The sequence below is a fragment of the Coptis chinensis genome, chromosome 8 (genome assembly GCF_015680905.1).
Source record: "Coptis chinensis isolate HL-2020 chromosome 8, ASM1568090v1, whole genome shotgun sequence".
NCBI classification, from domain to species: domain Eukaryota; kingdom Viridiplantae; phylum Streptophyta; class Magnoliopsida; order Ranunculales; family Ranunculaceae; genus Coptis; species Coptis chinensis.
Genome location: NC_141463.1, coordinates 84,890,435 through 84,908,357, shown reverse-complemented (window position 1 = coordinate 84,908,357; position 17,923 = coordinate 84,890,435). Strand labels below are relative to the sequence as shown.

The 17,923-nt window shown below is 36.1% G+C and overlaps 4 protein-coding genes across 6 annotated transcripts; 2 read left to right on the top strand and 2 right to left on the bottom strand.

The window, feature by feature from the left end:
* Positions 1–2,549: 2,549 nt before the first annotated feature.
* LOC147483735 (uncharacterized) lies at positions 2,550–3,260 on the bottom strand. Its single transcript, XM_086579630.1, has 2 exons — positions 3,170–3,260; positions 2,550–3,081 (listed from the first exon to the last, which is right to left on the bottom strand). The coding sequence occupies exons 1-2, from the start codon at positions 3,258–3,260 to the stop codon at positions 2,615–2,617; spliced, it is 558 nt and encodes a 185-aa protein (XP_086435756.1). The 3' UTR covers positions 2,550–2,614.
* A 1,494-nt stretch (positions 3,261–4,754) lies between these two features.
* LOC147483734 (protein YCF54, chloroplastic-like) lies at positions 4,755–6,986 on the top strand. The gene is made up of 3 exons (XM_086581197.1): positions 4,755–5,134; positions 5,855–6,087; positions 6,604–6,986. The coding sequence occupies exons 1-3, from the start codon at positions 4,898–4,900 to the stop codon at positions 6,794–6,796; spliced, it is 663 nt and encodes a 220-aa protein (XP_086437323.1). The 5' UTR covers positions 4,755–4,897; the 3' UTR covers positions 6,797–6,986.
* A 1,626-nt stretch (positions 6,987–8,612) lies between these two features.
* On the bottom strand, positions 8,613–11,716 carry LOC147483733 (reticulon-like protein B1). Its single transcript, XM_086577386.1, has 6 exons — positions 11,579–11,716; positions 11,289–11,488; positions 10,426–10,606; positions 9,633–9,774; positions 9,470–9,539; positions 8,613–9,045 (listed from the first exon to the last, which is right to left on the bottom strand). The coding sequence occupies exons 1-6, from the start codon at positions 11,584–11,586 to the stop codon at positions 8,873–8,875; spliced, it is 774 nt and encodes a 257-aa protein (XP_086433512.1). The 5' UTR covers positions 11,587–11,716; the 3' UTR covers positions 8,613–8,872.
* A 983-nt stretch (positions 11,717–12,699) lies between these two features.
* Positions 12,700–17,793, top strand: LOC147483732 (uncharacterized). 3 transcript variants are annotated; one of them, XM_086580402.1, is made up of 9 exons: positions 12,700–12,899; positions 13,583–13,639; positions 13,837–13,889; positions 14,677–14,728; positions 15,804–15,869; positions 16,007–16,069; positions 16,811–16,859; positions 17,018–17,065; positions 17,287–17,793. In XM_086580402.1, the coding sequence occupies exons 1-9, from the start codon at positions 12,788–12,790 to the stop codon at positions 17,348–17,350; spliced, it is 564 nt and encodes a 187-aa protein (XP_086436528.1). In that variant the 5' UTR covers positions 12,700–12,787; the 3' UTR covers positions 17,351–17,793. The 3 variants fall into 3 exon arrangements, with proteins under 3 accessions (XP_086436528.1, XP_086436526.1, XP_086436529.1); XM_086580400.1 differs by having other exon boundaries at positions 12,709–12,899; positions 16,811–16,917; XM_086580403.1 differs by lacking the exon at positions 17,018–17,065 and having other exon boundaries at positions 12,727–12,899.
* The last annotated feature ends 130 nt before the right edge of the window (positions 17,794–17,923 follow it).

The window sequence follows — 17,923 nt, the reverse complement described above, 5'->3', positions numbered from 1 at the left end:
GGTTTTGGAATAGAGTTTTGAGGATGGAGATGAGAAGTGAAGTGATTTATAGATGTGGTGTTGGTGAAGAGGTTTAAAACTTTAAATAGAGATTTTAATGCTTGAACGCCCAACTGCTTGACTCGTTGCGTGATGTGGTAGTCTTGAGGCTTTTCTCGTTATAGGACTTCTTGAGGATTTTAGGACACGTGGTGGGATATGGGGAGGGCTTGGTGGGACCGGGGGTGTGATTAATGAGGGTGCTGGGAGAAAAAGGTGTCTACACATTTTTGAAAGCGTTATATACGAGTATGACACACGCTCGGAATTATTTTTAGTCGATCAACTGATCTAACGATCATAATTGTATTATTCTAGAAGGACAAGGATCAGCTGACACGCATAGATAAATTAGAGAAAGCCTGTTTAGTCTTTAGTTTAAGAGAGTGGAAGTTGCACAGTGAATTTTAATTTGTTTTTGCAAGATTATAGTAACATGGTCGAGATTCAAGACTTGAGACTAGCATCTAGATTTACTTTAAAATGTAACCTAAACTAAGACCGGAATCTTCGTTGAAAACGTTCTCAATCTGGGAAAGGGTCAACATGATTTCCCTTGGTATATGTTGACTTGTTGAGGAATACTCAACATATTACAAAATATTAGGATATATCAAAATATCGATCCGTGATTTATGGATATATATCGTGGATATATATATATATATTTTTTGAAGATATTTGATTTTGTTTCACATGCAAATATCGTAGATATATCCAAAATATCGATAAATATCATAAATATTGTGGATATTTTTTGATATATCATGATATATAATTTATATTTATTTGAAATATAATGATAAATATTAAATAAAATTGTTAACTACACAAAATATCTCCAAATATCGCTAAATATCATCGATATTTACAGTTGAATATATCAAAGAGCATATCATGATATTTATGTATCTTTTTATAATATCTCAATATATATCGTGATATTTTCTATTATGATCTTATAGCGGCTTCGAAATGATGATGCATTTCTCTTATTAATGCGTCTCAAAGGCTAAAAGTGAGTGTAAAGGACATCCCCTCAGTGACGTGATGCGCATGCACAACGACTCCCTTAACAGAATGTGATCTCTAGACACACGAATATCCACCGCTTTTCAAAAGAACACTTTCGGCACTCAACAATATTCGCATACTCAATAGATCGGTGACTCGTCACTCGATTTCATCTCATGACATCATCATCTGTATACCGTCATCATTACCATCTTATCTCTAAGTCTCATTCCCGCCCGTAATACGTGCACCATTACAACCCTACACTATTATTACGGAGAACACCATCGTTACATCCTATGCCCTCCGATATAGACTACTGTTGTTATCTATACACCTCTCACAAAGTCATCTATCTCGACCGCATTTGTCCGTATTTCAACCGATACACGTGATGCAATCTCATCTTCAACTATAAATATCCTTAAGAGTTACGTGCATCTTCTCATTCGACTATTAATACCACTCAAAACCACCCCTTACTAGATTTTGAGTCATGTTCTATCCTTTTCCAATGACAAGTCATAAAGTAAAGTCGAATAAAGTCTAAAGTCAAATCTTAGCTCTACAAAATGTCTTAAGTCGATAAAGTCAGTTAAAGTCAACATATTTCTCATCTCTATCTCTCTTTTTTTTTCTCTATTCCCCCTACAACCATTACAACCCTACACTATTATTACGGAAACACCATCGTTACATCCTATGCCCGATCGGATAGACCTACAACCCATCTATATACCTCTCACAAGCATATGTCATCTATCTCGACCGCAATGTCATGTACCGATACAATACACACGTGTCACACCCATGCTCATCTTCAATGACTATAAAAGCGATCCTTAAGAGTTACGTGCATCTTCTCATTCACCCAATACCACTCAAAACCACCCCCCTACGATTATCTAGCCATAAGGACTATAATCCCCTTTAAGTTCTTAAAGTCGATAAAGTAAAAATGGAAGTTTTGAAATAAAGTCAAATTTAAAGTCGGCTAAATTCTATTTTACTTGCATTCTAATTTAGCCTCCCCTCTTATACCACAAAAAATACCCTATTTTAGAAACCAACTATTTTTATATCGATTTTAAAGCCATAAAAGGATAAAGCTAAGAATCAACAACCGTAATTCTTGACGTAAATTTTTTAGACATTTACAGTCAGTTATATTCTAAGGCCTCCCCCCTCTGAATCCAAAAATCTTAGTAATGGGGGTATTTCGGATATATCTACATGGGTTTTAACCCTTTTTCCACAATTTTTCTTGACACGAATGTATCAATTCAGTAATTTTTGGGATATATCCTAGATATACAATGGTAACTATGAGGTTCTAGACTCCTAAAACTGCAGATATTAAAAGTTAAAAATGATATACATGTGCACTCACATACAATAACATTGATATAATAACATTGAAGCATATATACCATCTCTTTTTTTTTTCGATAAACATACATATATACCATCTCATGGAAGTATTGAATCAGCCAAAATACATGTAATCAAACTCTATAATAATATAATAACGAATAAATCGCGTCCCTAAATCATCAATTGTTTACAACTTAGCTTTACTCTTACACACTTGACTAGTAACAGTCAAATTAGTAAGCTGAACATCCAGGTGGCAAGTAGAAATAGTAACCACGTGTTTCTTTATAAACAAAATCTTAACTCTCCCAGGCAATCTAGTCTCTACATCAAAACTCATCATGCCAGCCATCACATCACTAATCAAACCACTCGTATTCGAAGTAAAATTCTGAGCTGCAACAATTACCGTAGCATCGATACCACTAGATTCTTTCTCACCAATATTACCCGGTGCAATATCCACGTTAGCAACTTCATCATTTTGATAATACACTTGGCTATACCCAGTACCATGTTTGAAAGAATAATGATTTGGGTTGTGTACTGAAAGTTTGAGATCAAGTGTTATGTTCATCTCAACCTTTAAGGTTGGGAGATCGACCCGTGGCGACACCCCGGATATTGTTGTTGATACTAGTGTTGTTGTCGGGTCTTTTTACTTTGAAGATGGTGAGTCCTAATATTGTGAATAGTAGTATCTGGGATAAGAGTATGATTGCCGTTGTTATCAAGCAACAACGGCGTCTGTTGTTTCTGGGCTTTTTGTCGTGAGCTGCCTCGAGTTCCATGGGATCGGAGATGGTTTTGGGCTTTAACGAAACTTCCTCCATCTTTGACATGGTGTTTGTGTGACTGTGTGACAGATTTTAAGGTTTTGAGGACGGAGATGAGAAGTGATTTATTGATGATGGTGTTGGTGAAGGGCTTTAAATAGAGATTTTAATACTTGAACCATTGAACGCCCCAAGTGCTTAACTTGTGTCGTGATATCACATTTTTGAGGGCTTTCTTATTATATGACTTACTTCTGGGAGGTGTGTTTGACGAGATGTGATTAATGTGGGTGTTGGAAGGAAATTGACGGTGAAAGTTGGCCTTGTTCAAAAGCTCAAAACTCGGTCAAAATCCAAATTGCATTTAGTCGAGTCGGATCGGAAACTTAGGAATCGACTTGGCGAGTTAAAATGTCAGCCAGATACCCCAATAATATCATATTTAAGTTTTGTATCAACTTAAAAAAAAAATCGACATGGAAGAGTGGTTAAATAGCTTTAGGTCAAGTATATGTATGTGGTTAATTTTGTAAAAAAAATCATTTATACCATGTGTTGACTCGTTAGACTCGTGAGTGAATTGGCATGGTTGTGTGATCGACTCAAAGAGTCATACACAACCTTGAAAGCGTTTACATACGCGTACGACACGCTTAGAAATATTTTTATTTTTAATCGATAAGCTGATTCTTAGGATCATATTTGTAATACTATAGAAGGACAGTGATCAGTTGTCACGCATAGATAATTGGCAGAAGAAATTGGAGAAATGAGAATTTGTCCAATTTATATATATTAGAGAAAGCTTGTTAAATTTAAGAGTTTAAAAGTTGCACATTAAATTTTATTTTATTTTTGCAACATTATAGTAACATGGTCAAGGTTCAAGACTTGAGACTACAATCTAGATTTACTTTAAAAAAATGTAACTTAAACTAAGATTGGAATCTTGATTGGAAAAGTTCTCATTCTGGGAATGTGTCAACAAGACTTCCCTTGGTATATGCTGATGCATTGCGCTACTCGTGTATACCTGAAAGTGAGTTTCATTCTAAGGTAGCTCTCCCAACGTAACAGCCCAAGTGCCCAACAATCCAACATGTATCCGAAATCGGGTAGTCAGGTGACCGAAATGGATATATCTCCATGGGTTCCACAATTTTTCTTGACAAGAATGTATCAATTCAGTGTTTTTTTTAAGGATATATATAAGAGGTTCGAGACCCGGCCCTATAACCGCAGCTATGTCGACTTACAAAGTTACAAGTAACACCATGTACGGCCAATTCAAACAACTAAGAATCTAAGATGGTGGAGTAGGACACAAGAATGTGTAGCTCCGAAGTAATTTGAATTCTCAGTCTAAACTCAATAGTTATTACATAGGAATTAATCGTATGGATAAAACTGAAAACCAGCGGAAACAAAGAACTGTTCATTTGGGCATTAAAAAACTAATAATAAAAATAACCTTGGAACTCCTGGACTAGGCTTTAGTTTCATGTATGGAAGCCCATGCTATAAAAATTGGCCAACCCATGAACAAATATGGGGTCCACCAACTGATCATGGCAACTAGATTTTGCAAATCTTGTACTTGAGAGATAAGGTTCTCTCTTCTTCTTGCTAAAGGATACTCTCATAGTGGGTTTTGCATACTGAACCATCTTGGTTACACTCTCATACTCAAAACAATGTTACCTCCAGCAACTCTCTCATTTGGTTCTTGTGCAAGTTTAGCTGCACCCACTTACCAAACTGAGAGAAGTGCACTACAAAAATCTCCTTCTTTGCTCTTTTCCAATACTAATTCTTGCAACTATAAAGGTGGTCTGATACCCAAGTCAATGTTACTCAATAAGAAGAAGAATTTTAGAACTTCTGTTGCTGTTGAGTCCAGTCAGCTTGGCTCCTCTGACCCAGCTGAGAAGGTACACTCTTATTCTTTCTTTCTATGCATATATGAATGTTTTCTGTATGCTACTTTGTGCACTTGTTCAATTATCATAATTACGTAGTACCAGTTTAGCACTACTTGTCGAAATTCGGCAAATTATTTACATTTTTACATTGCTTTGAGCTTTGCACTTGTGTTTTGTCTTGGGAATCACTAGAATAAGTTGAGGTAATTCGTAAACTTATAGTGCATACATCATTTAGTATTCAAATGTGTCATTTTAACTCATCAAGTAAGGAGGCCATTTAGCAGCAGAAGGGGGAGAAATATTGTATGCTTAGCCTATGCATATAATTCAGAATTATGTTCAAAACTTTAAAGTTCTTGATCCTCGAATTGATCCTTTGGAAATTAGTACGAAAGTCGAACTTAGTTATTATTAGGATAGAACCTGCTGCTACGCTACATTTATCAATCAAAGGATGTCTTTCATATTGTTCTGCGTTGCTATCTCTAGTCCACAAACTTTTTTCTTAAGCAGACTCCAGCCAAGTATAATCGTAATTAAATGACGACATTGAGTGAAACCACACAAACTGGTGATTTTCTTCCATACACTGATTTAGGTTATATATTGTAAATGTGAATAGTATAACTTCCACTAGTTTTGAAACATATATATTGTGATTGGTACTACTAATTTTGGTTGGTCATTTTTCCTCTTATAGTAATCGAATTGTGTTTGATTTTCCAGGAACTAACGAAGAAATATTACTTTGTCGTTGCAAATGCAAATTTCATGCTGGATGAAGAGGAACATTTTCAGGAACAATTGTGTGAACGGCTGCGACTTTTTGGAGAACGTAATATGGAGCAGGATTTTTGGCTAGTAATCGAACCAAAGTTCTTGGATAAGTTTCCAAATATTACCAAGAGATTAAAGAGGCCTGCGGTTGCTTTGGTTTCAACAAATGGCACTTGGATGACGTAAGTTCTGATTCCGCATATTTCTCTGAATGGTTGAAGGTGGTTTCTACCCTATCCTATGTAACAGTGCATGATCATAAGAGTTTTAATCTGGTATCTCCTGATAGTATCATAATCTCCTCTGCTGCATTAATTTTTACCTCTGATAGAATCAGATGTTTGTTTGAGTTGAACAATATCAAATCTAACATCATATGGACCAGAAGTGAAAGCCTTTTGTAAACCCCAGCCAGTTTTGCATACCAAAACAAAATTGCCATATACTTTACATGATGTTATGGCAAATAAGAGGCCTGAAACCATTATTGAAATTATTGTGTACTACTGAGACAGTACTGAAAATACTGGAAAATGAACTGTTTATACAAGTCTCTGGGTAATCATATATTGGTTTCTTGAAATTTTTCTTATTTTTTGGGGTAACTTATTGGTTTTTTGGGATATAAAATATCCAATCATCATCATTTAAGTTTCTAACTGACTAATGTATTGTCTTGAAATATCACGGATATGCAGATTCATGAAGCTGAGACTGGATCGAGTTTTGTTTGAAAGCTTTGAAGCTGACAGCCTAGAAGATGCGTTAGCCTCAAACCCAACTAAAATAGAGTTCAAGAAGCCAGAAAAATGGGTGGCACCCTATCCAAAATATGAGTCAGGATGGTGGGACAGTTTCCTTCCTCCAGGATCTAGCACCCCAAAAGCATGAGATAAAATACTTCCTCCTCCTTGTGTTCAAATCACGGCATGTATTTCTAGTCAAATTTGGCAGAGTTAATATGTAACTTAGACAAGAGCATAGAAAATAGCATTGTTGTACCATCTGTGATCTTTGAATTTTCCAAAAATTCCCTTCTTCCCTTGCGATTCAATGATAAGTAAAAAATACTATTAGAAGATTCATAAGACTAAACTGGAGTAGAGTAGGGAAACTTTAATACTTCTTTGATCAGATAAGAGGTATGAATCTGTTGCATTGCATATATGATCAGAAATTCGGACCGTTTCATGGAAAACCAAAAGGGAATGTAGCAGCTCCTTCACAAACAGCTAGTACGATTTGATCAGTTTTACTTATCCTGATTGTTCACTACGTTATGGTTAATGTTTGTACTCTTTTAGTTCGTTGATAGCCTTTGCCGCCTTGGTTCTGTATTAACTTCGTCTTCCTCTTTTGATTCTCCATCTTGTTCTTAGGATACCCTTGCCTAATTTCTGACAGATTGTTTCTCACTGTAAGAGTCTGTTTGGCTTCAGGTGTGAATTGAGCAAAAGTCTCTTCCGCTACAGCCTATGATTTCTCTGTGGCACCTTTTCCCGCATGTCCCTCCAGATGTGCCTGGATATATTGCAAGAACCAAGATAAGTACACATACATATATATTATAAATAAGGCCTGTATTACCGAGCAGCAGTCCAAAAAAATTTAGTGAGGACCCAAATATATATAAGACTTCACCAGAGCCAATAGAATCTCCTCCTATCAATCATCAGCAGCAAAGAGTTGATATTGAGCTCCAAATTCTGTGTTTCCATGAGTTTTCAGGAGCAGCAGAGCAAGAGCAAAGGGCGATCACAGAAAAATTAGTATGGACCTTATTGCGCAGTACCTTGTACAAATGAAAGTACTGATAAGCCCACCTCCAAATCACTCGCTCTCTTGAATGCGTCTTCCAAGTTCCACCCATATGTCAGCAAGATACCGCTCTGCCAAAACCCCCTACTTATAATATTCTGTAGAAGAAATGTCAGTAGTGAGACTTATCAAAGAATGCTCAGGCGTGATATTTACTGATTTCATTTTATAAGAACGTCTGAAGTAGCTTTCAGAACAAGAATTCGCAATGCTGGTCAAATCATCGTCTTCCAACTTAAATTCAACGGCGAATCCAAATTCTGCTTGGGTGCTTCCTCAGAAAAACTTCCTACCCGTCCTCTTACCAATGTATTCTTCTGCCTCCTCCTGTTGCTCTTCAGATTGCGCGTCTGTGCTGAGTTTCTTTTTATACTTTTCATGTATGGACACAGCAGCAGACGCGTGTATTGGTTTCCAAGTTCCATTAACAATCATTGGTTCCCCGTCACTAATGACTCTTACAGGCAAGAAGAATTAAGTTGGGGAGATAACCTCGTCCTCAAGTGCATCCTCAACATGTTGAAAATGCAATCCAGAATCAGAAAATTTCTCATTGCACATGCAGCACATCCAAACTTTCTAAATACCATTAGACTTCAGAAATAACCTTATTCCCAAAGGCAGGTACTTGAAGCAGATATTGCTTCCCATCGATACTTGTAACTTGTAGACATCTCTCCACAGCTCTTGGATCTCTCCTATGTAACGGTGGTTATTTGTTCGCGAAAGCAGGAAAAGTGAGCCTGAATGCAAGTTAAGTGGGTTGGCTTTGAGTCAAGCTCAAAAACAGAACACACGCGGAGAACAGAAAAACAGAAACAGAAATCATGATAAAGTTGACTAGTTATCATGAAACGAAGTTTGGAGTAAGCTATCATGGACAGTCATAAGAAAACACAACATTTAAAACCTCTTCCATTCGGCAACTCAGTACACAGCTTGGATAACTAAATTCATTACAATGTGATTATCATATAGAACCGCAACCGACAAAAATACTAATTGGGGATCGAGCAAAAAAGTACCACTCTACAAATGGTACCCCTTTTCTACTAATATTATACTAGTACAGCAATGTAAAATGTTCAGAACAGAAAATATAAAACTCTTTTGTCCACGACACTGTAGAAATGCATTTTTGCTTCTCAATTAGTGTTGCTTCTTATCTTTGGTAAACGGGTACTTAGGAAGTTTCTGCAGAACCTTCTCATCCAACACTGCATATTGCTTGTTTATTTCAACCATTGCCTTCTCCGCCAAAGTATCAACATGGTCTTCATGCTTCTCATATAGCAATGGCACTGTGTGCAGTATCACATACACTGAACCAACAAAGAACCCATATCAGAAGAAAGAGCTGAGAGCATCAGTACACATTTTTCTATGCCACTGTGAGGCACGGATAGCTTAACAAACAAGCAAGAAAAGTCTCTAACTCAATATAAGAAATGCAACCTAGTTCCATTTGGGATATATTTTTAAATAACTATATATCATAATTACCTCTTTAAACAAAAATAAAACAAATGATTTCTAACAGGGCAGACTGACATTTAATCAAACCGAAGAAAACATGAAGAAAGTTTGCAGTCAAAATTTCCTAGGGATTGATTAATTCAATAATCAACCAGTAATAATATACCACAGGTCAACATTTACCAAGTTCACATTACTAGTTTTTATAAATATCATAATTACATTCTATAACTTGTAGTTACAATAACACAAGATAGTTCTGAAACTGACCTATGTAGACAAGGGTCAGGAAATTGAACCAACCACCAATAACAGAAAGCACCCACAGAGTAGCAATCACCTGCACAAACATGAGTTTCTTTTACGTTATCAAGGTACAAGGCCCATATTATTAGGCTTGGACGGAAGTACGAAATTTATCAAGATAAGATACCTTAAGGAACTTCTTCAAGTCCTTTCCAGAAGCCACCTCTCTGAAGGTTGTAAAGGCACGATTAATTTCATACCTCATGGACAGAGCAATGCTTACAAAGAGGTCTTCTGGTAAAACGATCTCAGGAAATTTTGGAGGAGACCTACACCGAAAGGCAAAAAGTACTTTCAATTCAAGATATCAATATTTAGTACCTAATAAAGAAGGACATGGAAAACTGGCAGGACCAATACAAGTAAATGGTTCAACAGGGATTCAAACCAAATGAAAATAATTAAGTTCTAATTATTCATGAAGTGAAACACAAGGTCTCCGGTGATCCCAAACTCCCTGTATATTTTCGTAATACAGACAACACCAAATGGAAGAGAGTAACTTTGAACCACCAAAAAGAGAGAACCACATTTCTTGCGAGCAATGAACCACCAAAACAGTGTTGCATAATCAACTAACCTGATGTGTAGTGTACTTATGTATATTTCAACATATCAATACAATCTGCTCACTTAGCCAAAAAAAAAACCAAAACAGTGTTGCATAGCAACAACAATGAAGATCTAACTCTAAATCCATAAATAGCTGAAGATAGAGAACATGTTCAATTCCATTATATAAAGAATTAGTACCGAAAAAAAAAATACAATACAAATATGCATTGTTTTACCAGATATGAGTGCCAAATTTCCAGAAAGTGGGAAAGAAAAGTTTTGTGCCCAAGAACATACAAACATATGACAGAGCATAAAAAACAATACAATTAAATGTGAAAGTATATGTGGAGGAAAACACTCACTTGTTAACAAAAGAAGATAGATTGGACCAAAGGAATAATACCGCCAGAGAAAGTATAAGAGAATGGCAAACAAAAGTAAGCAGATGATAGCCTAGCCACTCAAAAAGCAACCATATGACAGTAACACCAACAAGTATGCCAGCCGCTATCTGCTTGTCCCTCCACAGTAAAATGTCAGCCGCTGAAAACAGAACACTCGGTCATATAATAAAGATAATAGTAAGAAAATTCTCCACAAAAAGGAAAATAAACATCGATCAGAACAGATTGACCAAACAGTTTCAACTGAGCATCCATTTTAGACAACATATGAGTTCAATGTTCATTGAGTTCTACATGTCGAATGTTTAAGGACATGGTCAAAAATCTATCACAGCTTGGAAATCATATAGCATAAATTATAGTTTTAACTGTCAATTTTTTTCTCAAGACGGTATATTTTTCACCTTAATAGATTAGAAAACAGAGAGGTAATGAAGTATCTCCTTCAGTCTTAATTACATATATCAGCAATTCCAAACTCTCTCTTTCTTCATTTTAATTTCAGATTCACATCTAATTACATAACATTCACATAAAACACCATTTAATTTCTTAAACTTCAATGCATTAGCCTCAAACAAAAAAAATAATGCAATCGATGCCAATGAAACACAATTGAAATGCCTTCTACTATCTCAATCCAAATACCAATCAACGGAGACCTTACAAATATTTTTAATTTCTTAAAAATATATATATCATGAATAATAAATCTAGCAACAGCATGAACATTGAAGATTTGTAAGCATCACACAATCACATCACCGATATTACAAACATATATAAACCACGTAAAAATAAAAGGGGGTTAGTGGTTATACATTTTCCACCACCAAGAACAGAGTGAACAGGCTTCTCCCTTCCAAACAAACGAGTCTTCTTCGGTTCAGATGGCAAGTTTTTCTCACTTTCAGAATCAGAAGATGAAGAAGAATGTCCACCATGAATCTTCTCAGTTATCTTGTCTATTATCGACTCGGACTCTCTTACCTCTTCCACATGCTCTGGGATGTTATTTTCTCTTCACAAAAAAAAACACTCAAAGTTAACACATGCATGCAAAGTGCAAACCATGCCAACGTAAAAAAAAAAGCAAAATGAGAGTTCTTACTCCATCATTGTGTTAGAAACTTAGAAACAACGTTGTCTTCTCTTCTTTGTTTGTTTTCAGTTTTTGTGATATGAAAGTTTTTCTTAGATTTGAAAGGTTCAGAGAATGAGGAACGGAATGAGAGCGTAATCCGGACGTTGTTTTCCTTAAAGTTCGCGATGTCAGTTAAGGGATTTATGTGGGTCCCTCCCTCGGCCCACACTTCAAGACACTAGTAGGCTCTGGCCCAGTTTGAAAGATTCTATAGGCTGGACTGGACCTGGTTTCAATTGGGTATTGTAGTTCAATACTGCCATCTTCCAAGTTGTAGACATTCGATCATGCAGCGGCGTGTGTCATAGTCTTGGTTAATAAAGTAGCTACATACAATTTGATTTGCAACCAGGAAGTATGAAACAATGTTTGTCCGCATAACCTCTTTACTTTAGTCCACTGTCCACATCACTGCAATCTCGTCCTACTTAAAGACTTGGAAATCAAGTAATCAACAACGACATGAAAGATGGTGTTGTCATTATCAAGCTTGTGATCAAGTATGTCTATAATTTGCAACAAATCTCCGGATGATTCTACTATGTAGCGCCTAAGTACCTTCCCAAAATATTATTTCTCATCAATAGATTGTGCAATTACACTAGTATACTGTTAAGCAGTGGGGGTGTGAGCGGAGAGGGAGAAGGAGAAGTGGAGATTTAGAGTGCGTGGAGAGGGAGAGAGAAAGGGAGAGGCGAGAGAGAGAGGGGCGAAGATAAAGAACAGAAAAAAAGAGAACAGACAGACAGAAACCAACTAACTTGATTTTTGTCCACATAATCTCCCTTTCTGCCAAGATCGTTCGCTCCGCTCACTCGATTTGTACTTACAATTTTGGAATAGGAAAACTCATGTGACAAATCCGCAATAATGTAGAAGTGATCTCTACAAAAAATCATATAAATGAACTTAGAATTCAGAGAGTTCAGAGAAGTCCAAGCACTATTGCCAGGCTTTTAGAAGGCCAATTCTCTATCACCCACCATAAGTTGCCAGGCTTTTAAGGGTTGGCATGCTGATATTTCGAACTGTTGGCATGGGCTATGATTTCAAATGGGTATTTTTAATAAATGGGCTGACCATCCCATGGGCCACAAATGGTCCGAACTATTTTGCAACTAAATTTCAACATTTTGAGAAATTTCCAGTTTTCCGGTGAAAATGATTTCCACATAAATGTCGAAGTTATTTTCAAGGATTGCTGGTTTGTTCAGCTCAAAAACATTTGCGGGTGTAGATAAAGCTGGGAATAAATACTTCACTAGAAAACATGATATTGATGGAAATTGTAAGTGCCTGTTTCACTTTTGTTTTTGAGTCATGGGTGTTACTTTATAATTTGCACAATTAAGGTCTGAAATTTAATTTGTTAACATTTGTTGTTGGACTGGTTTACTGAGGCATCATGTAAAGAATATTTAGCTGATATATGATGTTGTGTTTTAAATGGGTATATGCTCAATAGAGCTAAAGGAATTGAAAAGATTATGTATAGAACATTTTACTTCGACAGGTTTGTCGTGTTGGAAATGGACATTGTAAGCTGAAAGTATGGATGGTTTTATACTGCAGACTGTTGAGACACATTTAGGCTCGAATATCTTAATTTCATTGGCAGTCGTTCGTGGCATATAAGAAAAATAGAAAACTGAACAGGAATTCTAGCAAATTAGTAAAACTTTGGGACTGTTGACATCTTAACGTTTTCAACCAGATTATCTTCTGTCTGGCTTAATTGTTTTTTGATGTATATTGTTAGCAAGTTTGTATGCATATTCAGATTTTCTTGGTTTGATTTGATCTTATATACTGTGATACTTGTGCATCAACATCGAAAGGACCATCTTGGTTTGTTACACGTTATATAATTACAAATGTTTCATGCTATTGTTTGATGAGCATATGGGTTTATCTATTCCTCAAATTACAATAGGTGGCCGACTGTGTTTGACCTTTTGTTTGATTTACTAGTGAAAGAAAAACGATGGGTGATATTCAAAGGAGAAGAAGATCCTACCTCAGTTCCAGGTATGCTTACAATGGAAATATTAATTCCTTTCTGTTTCTCTCGTTCGTGGGAACAAGCTATAACCAGTAGCTGGAAAGTTAGGCACAAGGGTTATATACTTGGTCTAATTTTCACGTAGTTATGCAGAAAACCTCATTTAAAAAGATTTCTTCATTTTTTAGTGGTTTTAATATGCACTGGTTATATTTTATTGTAGTTGAGTGGATATGCTGGTTAAATGGGCAGCGAAAGATAGCTCCAACTCCTGAGGTCAGATGGAAGCAATCTATTTTCAACTCCACCATTTTTTTCCCTAATTCAGAACATTATATCTTCAAATAGAAAAGGAATCAGTCTTATTAGAAGGCATTTAAGCTCTTTATGATGTCAGTTGGCACTCATTTGTTGCCAATAAGTGTGGATGAAGGCATCACTGTGGGAGTTTATCTCTTTCTTTGTCTCTAATTGTAAATTATGGTAACTCGAGATTTCAACTAAGCGTTGACAAATACATAAAATTTTGTGTCGGACCCTTTTCACATGTTAATTTGTCTTCTTGCAATCTTAAAACTGGTCAAATCATGCATCTGAAGTGTATTGTTAACCAAAGTTTGAGCAACCATGATTGTTCTCGGTCTTCATCATCACCAAGAAACTAAAACCACTTAGGCCTATAACTTCCTCGTTGTTGACATGTTTTTACTGAATATATATTACTATATTAGTATTTTTTTCCTAAGTAACATCTTATTGCTCTTAATGCCCAAGACATCCTTGATGAAGTATCCACGGTTCCTCTTTTTTACAAGTACTAGTAGGTAGTTTTCTATGGTTCATTCTAAAGAGGTGAAGTACTTGTGTTAGACACTAGCGTTATTACCAAACTCCATGGACTAGCCATGTACTCCCATTTTTCCTTGTCATACTCGTGTCAAAATTTGACTATGTATCGTTGTTACCAACTGCAATGTATATTTATAGTGTTTCAACTTGTTTACGTCCTGTTCTAGCAACTTTTTTCTTGTTATCTGATATTTAGGCTGATTCAAACTTTCAGGAAATGGCCGAGCTGGAAGCACGTCGTGAACGTGTTAAACTCAATGTTGCTCGTATGTATCCCTTTTCCATTGTGCTGTGTTTGTCATATGTGCTGTTTGCTTCAACTTTCTGGCCCTTCTTCCTTGTTTACATAATTATTTATCTAACGGTCGAATATCTTTCGGAAAACCTGTTAAGAGTTATCAGAAAAGCTTTTCAATGGAATGTGTTAAATGAGGCGGTCAAATTTGAGACGAACTAAATTTTTGACAGATATACCAGTCAGTGAACTAGAGGGAGGAGAAAATATATTCACATCTTTTATAATCTTCTTTATAAAGAAATCAGAAAATTCAATCTTGATGCCAAGAGTTATTTCTAGAACGTAAGGTACCAGTTCGTAGTTACAATTGGTACCAGGAAGGAGAGTCCGGAATTCTTCTGATTCAGTGACGTGCCACATAAAGCCTATACAGTTGGTGCCTTATAAATAAGTGGGAGGCTGCTGATATTGAGACGATGTGGCGAATGGATAGGTCAAGGAGGGTGGACATAAGCCTAAAAAAGAATGGTTGTGTGATCTGTTCTAAGGCATGTAAAGTCCTAGAAGTAGAAAATGAGAGGAACATATGCACACTTAACTTACGTAGAACGCAGATACCTGCATTTCGTTGTGTTTTGTACTTTTTTGTCTGCATTTGTGTGCCTCTTTCTCGGTAGCCAAACTCCATTTAGCTTGCGATGCTTACAGAACCCTAAAATCCAAAATTTTCTATACATATGTTTCTACGCAATTGGGATATGGAGGAATACCTTCTGTAGTTCTGTGATTCATGGTCGAATAAAGCATCATAAGCCACATTTATAATAAACTTTATGTAATCCACAAGGTGGAATAATAATTAGGTACACGTCTAATCAGCCAATGGCCGTGTATCTTTCTTGGTGACATAGAGTAAATTTACTACATACATGGTCATTCCGAAATCATTATGTATGTATTGCAATTTGCAACTACGGCTTATTATTTCATATTTTTTTCCCTGAGATTCGTTGAAGTTGCTTTTGCTGAAAATTTAAGTGATGGTCTATGCGAATATCATGTGTTTGGCATAATCTAAAGACTCAACTCCACTTTTCATGAAGTTCTCAAGAAAGAGGAAGAGGAAAAGAAGGCCAAAGTGGGAAGTAGTCGACAAAGAATGAGAACTGGTCAGTTATTTACCAGAGCAATTGTGCCAAGTCAATCTTTATTTAGTTTTATTGCTTAAGTAGCCTTTGTTTCTTTTTTGAGAGCACTTATTCTTCTTATATATAATAATTTTAATCATATTTGTGCTTTTGACTAGGTAAAGTTGGAGGTCCAGACTTAAAAAGCTTCATCCAACAATATCCAACTGCTTCTTCCAAAGGTACTTAGACTAGAATCATCTTCTCATGCCATGCTGAATTACTACATATTCTTGTAGAATGTCTGTAATCTTAGTTAAGGTAGCTGATGTGAGTTTGTGAGAATTGTTACCATAGACCTGGGTTGAACACCTGTCAGCACCTAGGGAGAGGGTCCAGGGTCGGGATAACAAAGGGTTTGCTGTTCTAGTTTGGAGAATGATGAAATGAATTTATGTGATGAAAAGAAGACTAGTACAGCAAAAGGAGGAGTATTGCTTTATATCATACACTGTAACTCCTGAGATTATCCACATTGGGAACGTTTTCAAACTAATGAAAAAACTTAATGCGGACACAGAACGAGCATGTTAATACGTTAAAATTTTTTGTGAAAATATATATGTCTCTAACTTCATATTGGTATCACAACTTGCAACATATCTGTTTGGTGTTATATTTATGATAATAGAATCTTTGACAAACCAGCAACATGAATGAGTTCTAAGTTGGACAAATTAAGTCTTACACTTGCTACATTTAGTCATTTACTGAAGACAGTAGAGGTTATCATATCACAAATTTCTACTGACAGCACTTACAAAAAACACAGAAAAGCTATCAATGAAAACATAATTTAAGGATTGGCTTCTTATGTTTTAAGCTGCGTAAGACCTTCTTTCCGCCTGGTATATTGAGGCTTTTACTTCTTATAGATTTGTATGACCAGTATTTGATTGTTGTGTTCCTTGTTCATATGCAAGGTGACGGGCAAGAGGAAGGGGTAGTAGATGGCAGCACCGGAAGATATAGGTGGGTCCATTCTCATGCAGTGACTAGTTTAAGTCTAGTGAAGTTGAAACTATTAGTAGTAAGCATTTAATAAATTGGGAATTTCGGCTTGGGTGGGTGCATATCAGATGTTTGGTGTAGTTTCATTGTTTTCATTATACTGCGTTTGATATTTATAGGAACTCTATACAAACAGAGGAAGAGAAACTTACTACGGAGTATCCAGAGTAAGTTTTCTTCTATTTTGATTTTTTACCAGGGTGCCCTACTTGTAGAGTACAGTCGGAAATAACATTTTGGTTGTGTCCAATTCATCTATTTGGTTGATTGGATAGACTTATAATTTATAATTGGCAAGGAAACAAGCAAGGGGTCTGCTTGTTCACTCGAAGAAATTCTGTAGTTTGCCAAAAAAATATTAATTTACAGTACTTTAACATTGTTTCAGGTCCTTGGAACCAACAGGATCTGGAGCATCCTTCAAACCAGGGACATGGCAGCCACCAGTATGATTGAGCGCCTGCTATATTCTGCACTAAGATGGCTAACTTTAGGCTGCTCTTCTTGGTACCACTGATGAGATCCCAATATCTTTCTTGATCCATTTCAGTGATGCAACACCTACCTCATTGAACTATGCGCTGCTGTGTATGTTTGTTTCCTACGAAAAAATGCTACTCGAGGAGTTGAAGTTCTTGTTTCAGTTCGTGCATAAAGTTACTGGATGCGGCATTTCCAACTATGCAACCAGTTTATTCAACATCATTCAAACTAGTAGCATTGGCACAATTTTGTAACTGTTGTATGCTATAGATAGTAGATTTTTCATTATTCAATTTTTTTGAACAGTATTGCTTCAGTGTTACGAAATACAAACGTTCATAGATTGTAGTACTTTCCTGATTAATTTTTTGAAAGAAGACAGATTAGCCTTGAAAACAGGCAGGCCATTTTATATCTGTTCCAAGTTCCAACTGATATTTCCAAGAATAAAACAGGCAAGCCATTTTAATTATTTATCTATAACTACTATTACACCATTTAATAAGCATTTTATTCTCTTTCCACTCTGTTAAGTTGATATT